At 49.8% G+C, this 12,424-nt stretch overlaps 1 protein-coding gene across 2 annotated transcripts in view; it reads right to left on the minus strand.

Moving 5' to 3' along the window:
* Positions 1-11,742, minus strand: part of ELAC2 (elaC ribonuclease Z 2) — a 29,540-nt gene extending 17,798 nt beyond the window's left edge. For both annotated transcript variants that reach the window (XM_079796945.1, XM_079796946.1), the window contains exons 1-8: positions 11,457-11,742; positions 10,820-10,870; positions 10,610-10,680; positions 9,832-9,896; positions 7,495-7,552; positions 6,690-6,758; positions 4,278-4,385; positions 3,339-3,397 (exon numbers count right to left, since the gene is read on the minus strand). In XM_079796945.1, coding sequence (XP_079653071.1) covers positions 3,339-3,397; positions 4,278-4,385; positions 6,690-6,758; positions 7,495-7,552; positions 9,832-9,896; positions 10,610-10,680; positions 10,820-10,870; positions 11,457-11,686 — 711 coding nt within the window. In that variant the 5' untranslated portion in view covers positions 11,687-11,742. The remainder of the gene's footprint in view (positions 1-3,338; positions 3,398-4,277; positions 4,386-6,689; positions 6,759-7,494; positions 7,553-9,831; positions 9,897-10,609; positions 10,681-10,819; positions 10,871-11,456) is intronic.
* Positions 11,743-12,424: the final 682 nt, after the last annotated feature.

Below are 12,424 nucleotides of genomic sequence, written 5' to 3' on the forward strand. Positions count from 1 at the left end.
AATTCCCTACAAATGTTTAAATGCAACCCATTTCCATAGCAAGTAAGAAGTATCCTTCTAGCGTCCTTGTGGAGGAACGCTGCGCTGTGCTCGCGCCCTGCACTCGTCAGCTAACAGTTAAAGGAGCGCCACCAAACACTGTCTGTGGAGAAATGACCACACACATCCCTGTCACGCAATATTCAGGGCAGTGACAGGTAATACAAATGTGGACAGTGTTCTCTATTTTTTGCACATTTGGCAATATAATGCCCCACAGCCTTCTTTAATGGAAAGAAGTTATAATAAAAAATTTCCGATATGTTGTTATTACAAAGGGAAAATAACAATCCTATCACGAAACCTCATAATCATCATTCTATACTTAAATATTTGTTCACACATTTTTAGGATCTACATATTTCACACACACATAATAGAGAAAAATGGTGGAAATGGCAAAAATGTTAAGTCTTTGGGTAATGAATTATATTTGATTTTCCTTTTCTTTTTTTATATATTTATATAAATGATTTGCATTTTCTTTTAACTTCCTGAAGTTAAGAAATGACTCTTAGGGCAAAGTCTCCAACTTGGATTCTAAAGTCTTACTAAGATTCTAGAATTGTCTGTCTTTGAAAGCATTACCCTAAGGAAGGAATGCAGTTTAAGTGTGTGCAGGTAACACAAAGATGACAGAGCTTATGTGACATTAGTAGACAGTGGCAAGCACTGCTGTGACCATTCTCTACAGACGGCATGGGCATGAGGGCAAGAGCAAATGTGCCTAATGTTTACCAGGAGCTGCACACTAAGGCAGGCAAGCCACCTCCTTCCTGTGGGCCGAGTTCAGCCCAGAGAGAGCTGCTCCCACGAAGGAAGGCAGAGGACTTGGGAGGCCATGAGAGCAGACAGCGAGCCCAGAGCTGGAGCTTCAGCCAGGCCCTCTGCACACAGGGCCTCCCCTCTGCAACTCCCACAACATGAACCAGCTCCGCTTCACTGCCTTCCAACCCCTTTGCCAAGAAACAGCAAATTAACTAGTGAGGGAAAAGGGGCCGTAGGTTGACCCGGGAGAGCAGCTCTCAGAAGCGGCAGCGGACAGCTGGGCAGGAGGCAGAAGCCACGGCAGAAGCCGGCGGCTCCTTAGTGTTAGAGCCTCAGCTCCCGGGACAGCTGCCCACGCACAGCGCACCCATCAGAGTGGACAGGGCACACCCTACCATTCAGAACACATCTCACCATGCTCAACGTAATCTATTTAGAGAGGCAGGAAGGATCTAACACAACTTAATAATTGCCACGTAGCCCTAGCCCGTTTGGCTCAGTGGATAGAGTGTCAGCCTACGAACCCAAGGGTCCTAGGTTCGATTCTGATCAAGGGCACGTACCTCGGTTGCAGGCTCCTCCCTGGCCCGGCCGTGGCCCCCGACTCTGGTCAGGGCTCGTGCAGGAGGCAACCAATTGATGTGTTTCTCTCACATCAATGTTTCTGTCTTTCCCTCTCTCTTTCACTCTCTCTAAAAATCAATGGAAGCCCTAACCAGTTTGGCTCAGTGGTTAGAGCGTCAGCCTGCGGACTGAAGGGTCCTGGGTTCGATTCTGATCAAGGGCACATGCCTGAGTTGCGAGCTCAGTCCGCAGCAAAGGGACTGCAGGAGGCAGCCAATTAATCATTATCTCTCATCACTGATGTTTCTCTCTCTCCCTTTCTCTCAGAAATCAATAAAAATTAAATAAAATCAATGGAAAAATATCTTCAGGTGAGGATTTAAAACAATAATAATTACCATGTAAACCATTTTGAAAAATTATTTTGTTGTCTAAAAACTCAGAAATACAAAAGGAATAAGCCTATCGGCAGTACTTAACTTTTATAAAAATTACAACTATTACTCAAATAAGTGATACTGACAATGATCTTTCAATTAATAACTAACATTATACTGACCTTTCATAATTGTTATCACTTGCTGTTGTTAGAATTTGGATGAAAATTATCAATGTTTTAAAACTGACATTATTTCTTTTAGAAAGAGCATCGGCCTTCAGATTGAAGTGTCCCGTTTGATTCTGGTCATGCCTGGGTTCCATGCGCAACCCCCATTAGAGGGTGTGCAGAAGGCAACCAATCATAGATTCTCTCTCTTCATTGATGTTTCTATCTCTCTCTCCGTCTCCCTTCCTCTCTGAAATCAATAAAATATATGTGTGCGTATATACACACTAGAGGCCCGATGCACAAAGATTCGTGCAAGAATGGGCCGTCCTTTCCCTGGCTGTCGGCACCGCCTTCGCTCTGGCCAGAGCAGCCTTTCTGCTCCGGCCCGGAGCCGCCTTTCTGCCTTCCCACGCTGCCCAGAGGCCTGGAGTGGTGCAGAACGCCTGCATTGTCACCATGGCGACGACGCAAGCATCCCACCCCGCCCCCGGCTGCTCACGCCTACATATGCAAATTAACCCGCCATCTTTGTTAGGTTAATTTGCATACTCCTGATTGGCTGGTGGGTATCACGAAGGTACAGTCAATTAGCATGTTACTCTTTTATTAGGTAGATATATATATATATATATATATATATATATATATATATATATACACTAGTAGCCTGCACACAAATTCGTGCTCCAGTAGCTCGCTGCCACCCTCCTGTAGCTCTCTGCCCGCTGCCCTGCTCTCCTGTAGCTCCCCTCCTCTCCCTCCCCCCTCATAGTTTGCTGCCCTGCCCCCTCCTGTAGCTCTCCGCCGCCCGCTTGTATTCGCTGCCCCACCCTCCTGCAGACCTATGATCCAGTTGTTACATGGTCAGTTGTTACACCATAAGGCATAACGGATAATTAGCATATTCCTCTCTTATTATATAAGATATATAAATGTATATGAATATGTATATGTATATGTATATGTATATGTATATATGCCATTAGTCAGACCTGAAAAATACCTTATTGTAATAACATTTTCATAGAATTTGACCAACTTCAGATTTGCAGATCAAGGCCTTTGTGAATGCTAGCCAATATTTAATTAGTGTCCCGCTGTTAGCAGTTAAATAATATTAACTAAAACAGAGTTGAAAGATTCTGAATAAAGGCCTGAATCATCTGAAAGAAAACAAAACTTTCTCTAAAAAAGTAGCCTTTAACTTTGGAAAGATAGCCAAATATTTCAGGCAGTCCTAATGTGAACAATGGAGAGAATCTGTAGTATGCAACAGCACAGGTGGATACTGGGAAATCCAGGTATCCATGGTTTCACCTTGGCACAGGGGGCTCAGCAGGTGCTCCCTAGGGACTACGGGAAAAGTGCTGGCTCAAGGTCACCACCCTCACGTCACGCCCACCAGAAAGGTGCTCACCTTACAGACGAAAGCTACGACCAAGGAGGGGTCCCTGCCGCCCCTTCTCTGGCTGACATCTGGGAAAAAAGCAAAACTGATTATAACAGCGGTGAAGGTTTACAGGCTTCCCAGATGGACGGCCATCTGATACCTAATTTACTTCCCCGCCATGAAACAGATAAGCCCTTCCAGACAAAGGCTGGGGAAGGCACTGGGGTTGTTTCAATCAGACCTGGTCTCCCCCACTCGGGTGGAAATCTAAGTGAGTGAAAAATGCAAGACTCCACCCAAACAACTTTTAGAATGGCGAGTGGAAAGTGACACAGTTACTGAGCAGTGGAGAAGTGAGAGAAACAAGTTGCAAGGTGCTTTGTAAACAAGTATAAAAATAATGTGAAATGACACAAAAGCTAAGAGGCCTGTGGAGAACGTCTGGGTGGAGTCTTCACCCGTTCCATCCAAGAAAGGATGCTACAGGGCCGGCCTCTGCTCTGTCAACAGACAGGACAACCTCAGGGCAGAAAGGGGCGCTTATCAGCCGTGCCCAGAACTGGACAGACCCTCACGCAGCCCGTCCTCTGATACATCTACCCTGGGGATTTAGTTCATTTCCCAGTAGGTTGTTGCTCTGAAAGAAAAGGTGCAGATCTGCTCACGGATACAATTGCTTTGTCAGCTTAGCAGTGACAGTTCTGTGTTCATGACAAATTAATTTGCATTATAAAAAGCCTACAAGCCTCTCTATGAATCGATTTGCCTCTGGGTAAAGAGCACAAAGTCTGGGCGCACAGGGCCGCGGACTGGCACCGTGTACAGGCCCAGTCTTACTGTGCAGGAGCACCACAGCCGCTGCACAGGGGAGCCCTGTGTGAGGGCTCTCTCTGATCTCTGAGAGCAGAGGGGCAGTGGCTGAGAAAACAGAGTTCTGGCAGTGACTGTTCTGTGTGACAGCATTACCATCTGGAAAGCGCTGCTCGTTTTCAGAGGATGCAGAGTCGGAAGACTGCTCTGGACTGCGCCTGCCTGGACTCTGTGATGGCTGGTGATTTCCACACTTCTCTTCACCTGGTCAGCACGAGAAACGATCCAATTACACACCTTCCAGGAGAGCTCCCAGCAGAGCCTGGGTGTTCACACGTGGGAACACCATTAAGCCAGCATGCCTGCTCCCAGAACAGTAAACAGACACGCCCCCTCTTGGTCTCCAGGCCGCATTTACATCAGACTCCCTTTCCATTTCTGCCCAGCGAGGAGCCCTAAGGTGGGAACTCAACAGGGTTTGTTAACTAGAAAGCGTGCAGGCAGGAGGCTAGTTTACGCATTATCATCACTCTCAATAAACAGACCGGCCTGAAAGTGGCCCATCCCTGAGAGGGGACATAATTTTGCAGTCAGTTAAATCTCAAGGTTAGGAAGCTGCCTGCTCCCTGGCACGCTCATCCCCAGGCCTGCACGCGGGAAAGCAAGGCCAGCAAGCTGAGCAGGTTCCCACTGGCCACACAAATATACGCAAAAGCAAACTGCTACGTGCTAGGGAAGGATATAGGGTGCTGCACAGGAATAGCGGGGGACACAAATCAGGAGGGTGGGGTCAGGACAGAAAAGCCACCTGAGCAGGAGCGAGCCAGGCAAGGCGAGTTCGGGTCAGAACCACACAGTGTGCACTGTGCCCTTACCGGGGGGCACGCCCCTCGCCTCCCTCCCTTCTTCACCCGAGGCCCCGTGCAGCCCATCTCCTGCCAGGTCCAGCCTGTACCCCTTCAGCACTCGGCCAGCAATGTCGAGGAAATGTCTCGACTCCTCAGAATCTGCCTGGCAGTCAGTAAAACCTGATGGAGTGTGTTCAGTCAGACTCAAGGGCAACACCCACAGGGCAGGGCCTGACGTGGACTGTCCCTCTCTAGGTCAAAACTACTTCACCTGGCCCTGGGACCTGAAGGGGTTCCTGTGACCTTCTGACCTTTGACAACACTTCTATTGGGTGGCTGTGTGCTTAAAAACGTATCAGAATCCTCTCATCCAAGGAGGCACTTACATCTATGGCAAATACACCTCAAGCAATAAACGCAAATGTTAGGAAAACGTATTTTCTGCAGTGCTCGATTATGTTATACTAGAGGCCTGGTGCACAAAATTCATGCACGGGGGTGGGGGGGTGTCCCTCAGCCCAGCTTGCACCCTCTCCAATCTGGGACCCCTCGAGGGATGTCCGACTGCCCGTTTAGGTCCGATCCCACCGGACATCCCTCTGACAATCCAGGACTGCTGGCTCCCAACTGCTCGCCTGCCTGCCTTCCTTCCTTATTTCCCCTAACCGCTTCTGCCTGCCAGCCTGATCACCCCCTAACCACTCCAATGCCAGCCTGATTGATGTCTAACTGCTCCCCTGCCAGACTGTTTGCCCCCAACTTCCCTTCTCTGCCAGCCTGGTCACCCCTAACTGCCCTCCTCTGCAGGGTTGATCGCCTCCAACTGCCCTCCCTTGCATTCCTGGTCCCTCCCAACTGCCCTCCCCTGCTGGTCATCTTGTGGTGGCCATCTTGTGACCACATGGTGGCAGGATCTTTGACCACATAGGAGCAGCTATCTTGATCTTGTGTGTTGGAGTGATAGTCAATCTGCATATTACTCTTTTATTAGATAGGATAGAGGCCTGATGCACGGGTGGGGACCAGCTGGTTTGCCCTGAAGGGTGTCCTGGATCAGGGCGGGGTTCCCTTGGGGCGTGGAGAGGCCTGGGCAAGGGGCCTATGGTGGTTTGCAGGCCAGCCATGCCTCTGGCCACCCAAGCAGAGGCCCTGGTATCTGGAATTTATTTACCTTCTACAATTGAAACTTTGTAGCCTGGAGCGGAGCCAAGCCTCCTGCTCTATCCTTGGCTGCCGCCATTTCTGTTTGAATTTGTTTACCTTCTATAATTGAAACTTTGTATCCTTGAGTGGAGGCCTGGGCCCGCCAGAGTGTGTGGAAAGCTTGGCTTCCTCTGTTGCCGGGGAAACCCAAGCCTCCCTTCTGGCAGCCATCTTGGTTAGGGTTAATTTGCATACTCGCCCTGATTGGCTGGTGGGTGTGGCTTGGCTGGTGGGCGTGGTTTGTGTAGCGGAGTGACGGTTAATTTGCATATTACTTTTATTAGAGAGGATTCCGTAGTCACTATCATTACACAAGAGTTAAACATGTCTGTCCAGAAGATCAGATGCTCCGTAAGGGCAGGAACCATACCTCAATTCCTCGTCTAAACTGCCTAATTATGCTCAGAAAACAAAACTGGGCTCACAAAACCAGTATGCAAGCAGTTTCCACTCTCACCCAGGCCTCCCTCAGCCTGGACCTACGCCCTCCTCCCAGGAAGTACGCCTTCATACTCACTGTATATGGGGATCTGGAACACCGTCATGGTCTCATCCTTATATTCGGGTGCAGAGTGGGGCCGCACAGCTTCGCGCAAAAGAGGAAAGCAGCCGCATTAGTACAGACACGCGTGAAAGTCCGCTTTCCAGACCACCAACCACGAGCAACTGAACTGCCTTAGAATTGTGGTGAGAATATGCACTAAAACCAGTTGCTGAGTAAATTAATATTCGGGGGAAAGCAGCAAAATATACTTTCATCAGTAGGGCCAAATGAAAAAACATGATCACTGGTGGCTAAACATTTGCAGAAAAGAAAGAAACTAATACTCCAGTTTAAGAAGCACAAGTTAACATACAACACCGTGAGGCCGGAGAACCTGTGGTCTGCACTGTGAGAGCCAGGACAGATTCCGGAATAAGATACTGGCATTTCCACAGGAGAGGTGCGTGAACATGCTGGAGGAGCACACCGCCTCCAGGGCAGGGGCTGCAGCATCCTCGTTAGGCCTGTCCCTAGGAAGAGGCCCATGCAGCACAGCCATGCTGAGGCTCAGTGTAAGAGGACAGGGACAAAACCTACAGGTCCCTCTCATACCTTCCCTCCCTACTGCAGGAAACTCAAGGTTCATTGACTCTGAGAACCATCTCCAGCCTCTATTTGGGGGGAATGCGGTAGGGGCACAACATTTTAAAAATGCATCTATGTTGAGAAGGATTCATTTTAAGGTTTAATTTAGTCAGTCCCCATGGATTCTAATTTGATAGACGGGGGCATATGTGAGAATGAAACGGCAGATAGTGAGTCAGAGGCAAGGACATACCCAGGTCTATTCCTTTCAATGGACCAGAAAATATTTTGATAGCTTCTAGGTATTTTTCCTACAAAAAAGAAAGAAAAGTGAGCAGTGATGGTTGCATAGATGCAGAATGCAACAATGTATCTGAGTACATAAGAGGCATCAACATGACCTACAGTTAAGTAGTTTAAACTTCCTCTCCACAAATCTTCACCAAGTGTCCACTATATGTCAGATGCCAAGGATTTAGCAGGGAGGAGATGGGATGCCTGCCCTCATCCAGTGGAGACAAAAATGAAACAAATGATAACAAAAACAAGGACACAGTGGCAGTTGTGCTCAGAGCTCTTCAAGAGAGAAGCCCACCTGGTGTAGCTCAGTGGTTGAACGTTGACCTATGAACCAGGTCACAGTTCGATTCCTGGTCAGGGCACATGCCCCGGTTGCATGCTCAATCCCCAGTGTGGGGCATGTAGGAAGCAGCTGATCAATAATTCTCTCATCATTGATGTTTCTACCTCTCTCTCTCCCTCTCCCTTCCTCTCTGAAGTGAATAAAAATATAATTTAAAAAAATTTTTTTAATTAAAAAAAGAGGAGAAATGCAGGGGTCTGAGGAATAACTTGTCTAGAGAATCAGGGATGGCCCCCAAGCCAATGACCTTTTGGCTGAGCTCCAAAGGATGAGAATGACGCAGGCAGAGATGCAAGGGGGTAGAGGTACTCATGTATGGATGAAACCCTGATGTGGGAAGAGCTTCAGTGGGCGGCTAAGAGTTGGTCTATGTGGCTCCAGCCTGGTGACTGGAATATGGATGTAGGTGTGGGCAGGGCCATGGCCTGAAGGACTTACGGGCCATATTACGGTGTTTGGAGTGTCCTGAATGGAGAACACTGGAAGGGTTTTAGGATGGAAGTAACATGTCTGCTGTTAAGCCTTAAAGAGGTTCCTCCGGCTACTGTGTGGTAGGTGGACTACAGGGAAGCAAGAATGGAGATGGGAAGCTACCACAGTACACAGGTGCATAATGAAGGCCCTGATGAGATGGAGACAAATGGATGGATTTGAGACATCATTTTGGAGACAATTAATAGTCCTTGGTGACTGGCAGCCTTCCTCTTAAGAACTGGGAAATAAACTGTTATATTCAACAGTTACAACAACGCACACACTTTTCAATGGTAAGCAGACCTGAAAGGTATGAAGATGTCTCAAATTTAACCCTTTGTGTGGATGTGGAGAGAGCAGAGTGCCTGAATAATGGCTCCTCTGTGTATAAAAAAAAAAAAAAAAATTTAACCCTTTGTACTCGCTTGCTTTTTCTCGATTCTTGCTACCGATGCTAACCATGTCGAGTCACACTCGACATCCGAGTGCAAAAGGTTAATAAACAGGAAAGAATAAAAGATAGCATTTATTGTGTGCCTACTTGGTGCCAACCCCTTAGGGGATTTTTGTTTTTTAAGTATTTTTTATTTTATTTGTTTTTAATTTTTAGAGAGAGAGGAAGGGAGAGGGAGAGAGAAAAACATCTAAGTGAGAGAAACATCAGTCAGCTGCATCCTGCACACCCCCTACCAGGGATCAGACCCAAAACCTGGGCTTATGCCCTGACCGGGAATATTTTTTTAATATATTTTTTTTTATTGACTTCAGAGAGAGGGAGGGAGAGAGAGAGATAGAAACATCAATGATGAGAAAGAATCATCCATCGGCTGCCTCCTGCACACCCCTCACTGGGGATCGATCCTGCAATCCTGGCATGTGCCCTGATCGGGAATCAAACTGTCACCTCCTGGTTCACACCTGACCGGGAATTGAACCGGCATCCATTAGGTGCATGGGACAACACCCAACCAACTGAGCCATACCAGCCAGAGCTGATTTAGTATTTTATATGTGTTACCTCATTTCTTTCTCTTTTTTTAAATTTTTATCTTTTATTTTTTTATTGATTTTAGGTAGAGCGAGGAAGAGAGAAACATCAATTTTGTTGTTCCACTTCTTTATGCATTCATTGGTTGCTTTTTGTGTGTGCCTTGACCGGGGATCAAAGCCACAACCTTGGCGTGTCAGGACGATGCTCTAACCAACTGAGCTACCTGGCCAGAGCTGTCATTTAATCTTTAACAACTCTATGAAACATGACAGCCATTTTATAGAGAAGAAACTGCGGTAACTTGTTCCAGGTGATATAGTCAGTAAGTTTTGGACGCAGGCCTCTTAATTTTGAAAGGTAAAGTGTTTATTTCACTATTGATTACCTCTAGGGGGCAGAAGCCAGATTTACAAAAATGAAGATTCTTGTTATAACTTTAAAAAAGGATGGATTCGTTTTGGAAGCTGAGTCGGGAGACTCACCAGCTGTGGAGGTCCAGAAAGCACACACTTCGGGAGCCCGGTTTCCTTTAGGGTAAGAATCATCCCTAGAAAGGACAAGTACAATCAGATCTCAGCACCCTGCCCTGCAGTCACCGCAGCAGAGCGCCTCGTCAACCAGCCCCTTTTCTATTTGTCCTCATTCAGCTTCTAATGACCAGGGGGCACGTGGGCAGCAGACGGGACACCATACACCCCTCAGCGCCTCTCCAACCGGCAGGGCGGACACTAGGCGAGGCAGTGAGGCACCTGGGGCACAAAACCACTCAACCGAAGGGAGGGTCTTAAAGTCTGCAACCCAGGAACCTTCCGGCCTCACTCCAGTCTCAGCTCTGAGAACGCAACCAGAGTACCACTCCTTCCTACCCACACCACAAAGCTCAGAGAATGTGGCCACGTTGACCTTTGTAGTGGGTGGGCGTGAAGAACAGGTGATATGGATAGTGGGTATCTGTGTGGAGCCCCACTGTTCTCCGTGGTAAATGCATTTACTGTAATCTCCATCACTACACTCTCCAGTTCACCGTCACGTATCTCCAATCAAGCAACTCAGTAAATGAGTGGATGGTAACACTGAGGGCAGCATCCATGTTCAACGCTGCCCTCCTGAGGAACAGCTGCCCACGCTCTGTGCAGAGCTGACTGGCTGGGCACACAGAGAATTCCAGCTCCCCTGGACTCAGAAGATAAGCAAAAAGGGCAAGGCAGCTTAACACCCCACAGCGTCCCTCCAGCCCCGGGCCCTGGAAAGAACACTCACCACACAATCCCCCAACGTTACTCCAGTGCATTCGGGTCAGGAATATGTTGTCCAAACGAGACACCTTCAGCCTAAGAAAGAGGAAACATCTGAGCAGGACACAGTGGCTGCACCAGGGACCCTTTCTGCCGCTAGGAAGACACTGCTTCCTCTCACTTCAGCTTTCAAGGCCCACGGTCATCTCCCCGCGAAAGGAAGCGGCTGACTCACTTGTGCTCCTGCATGAGTCGCTGGACTCCTTCTCCGCAGTTGAAGAGATACCTGCAGGACGAACATGACAGAAGTTCCTTAGCAGATTCTATTTTGTAAAATTGCCACCACCGTTTAGATGTTTGAGTGCACACTCTGGGAAAAAAACCCAAAAGCTGAAAATCCATGCTGCACTACCCGGCCGCGTTCTGCTATTAGGCTGCTGGTTTTGAGAGGCGTTAGCGGAGACCCGGCGGGATCGGGGGAGGGGAGGCTGTGCAGGCTGGTGCTGGTGCCCAGGGGGTCCTTTCCCCATCGCAGACCCGGCGACCTCACCCACCGACTCCGAGGCCCCGCCTGGGCGCGCACCGGAGGGGGTGCGGTTCCGACAGTGCCAAGAGGGAACCCGGGGCCAAGGGTTGGAGAGAGGACGCTTAGACCCAAGCCTGGAGTTCTTCAGGGATCCCGGACACGTGACGGACGTGGGACTACGGGATCCAGGATGCCCCACCCAACCAAAGACAAGTTCGCAGCGACAGCGAAACCCCACGTGTCAGCAGGGCGCCGCGGCCCAGGGAGGTGCCGCGATGCTCCCAGGCGCGCAGCGCGGAGGGCGGGCGGGGCTCGGTGGGGACGGACTCCGGCGCGACCCACTGACCGGTTGTACTCGGAGAAGACGTAGAGCGCGGCGCCCGCGTCCCTGCCGCCCGCCGCCACCACCTGCAGGTACACGGTGTTCGGGCCCCCTGGCTCCCACGACGAGCCACGCTTCTCCCGCGTGCGCAGGTGCCTCAGCGGGTCCTTGGGTGGCCGCGAGCGGCGGGCGGGCCCCTGAGACATGGTGCGCCCGGCCGCGGAGCGCAGCAGCAGCGAGCGGAGAGCCCACATGCGCCAGCTTCCAGGCTGAGAGACGCCGCCGGTCACCTCGCTCCGCGTGCCCCCGCCCCACCCCTCCGCCTCGAATGGCAGGCCCAGCCAATCAGCGTGCCGCAGGCCGAGATGCCCCGCCTCCGCGAGGCTGAGCGTCCAATAGAGAGGAGCCTTGCCTCTTGGGCTTGTCAATTGGAGGCAGCCATAGAGTAGGGGAATGATAGAGCGCCCCGAAGGCCCCGCCCCTCGCCTTTTTCCGGCTTCCCCGCCTCTACTCTCCCCGGAAACCGCCCCGAGCCCGGGCTTCCGGGAGCGCGTGAGGCGTCCAGAGAGCTGGGCTTGGAGTTTTCAGTCTTCGTGAGGGACTTGGCTTTTGCTTTTTTTGTTTTTGTTTTTTAAATCTTTATTGTTGAAAGTGTTACATGGGTCCTCCCTTTTCCTCCATTATCCTCTTCCACCCCGCTGCTCTTGCTTTTGGTTGTGTTAGAATTACATGTGAGGAGATAGTGAGTGTAGCAGCTTTCACTGGTTTTATTTCCATCGTAATTCGTATGAGCACATGTTCCAAATGATTGCTTTTACTGGCTTTGGGGAAGAAAAGCAAGAATAGTAGGCAGGGGTTACAGGACGAGCTCGGGAGCAAGCGTCCTGGGCGGGTGTTCAGTCAGGACAAGTACGGAGTTCACCGCCTGGGTGAGCCTCCCGGATCCGCTGCGAAGTCCTAGGCACGGAGCTGCCATCCCAGGGGAAGGTCCT

The sequence above is a fragment of the Cnephaeus nilssonii genome (assembly GCF_951640355.1).
Source record: "Cnephaeus nilssonii genome assembly, chromosome: 19".
NCBI lineage: Eukaryota > Metazoa > Chordata > Mammalia > Chiroptera > Vespertilionidae > Cnephaeus > Cnephaeus nilssonii.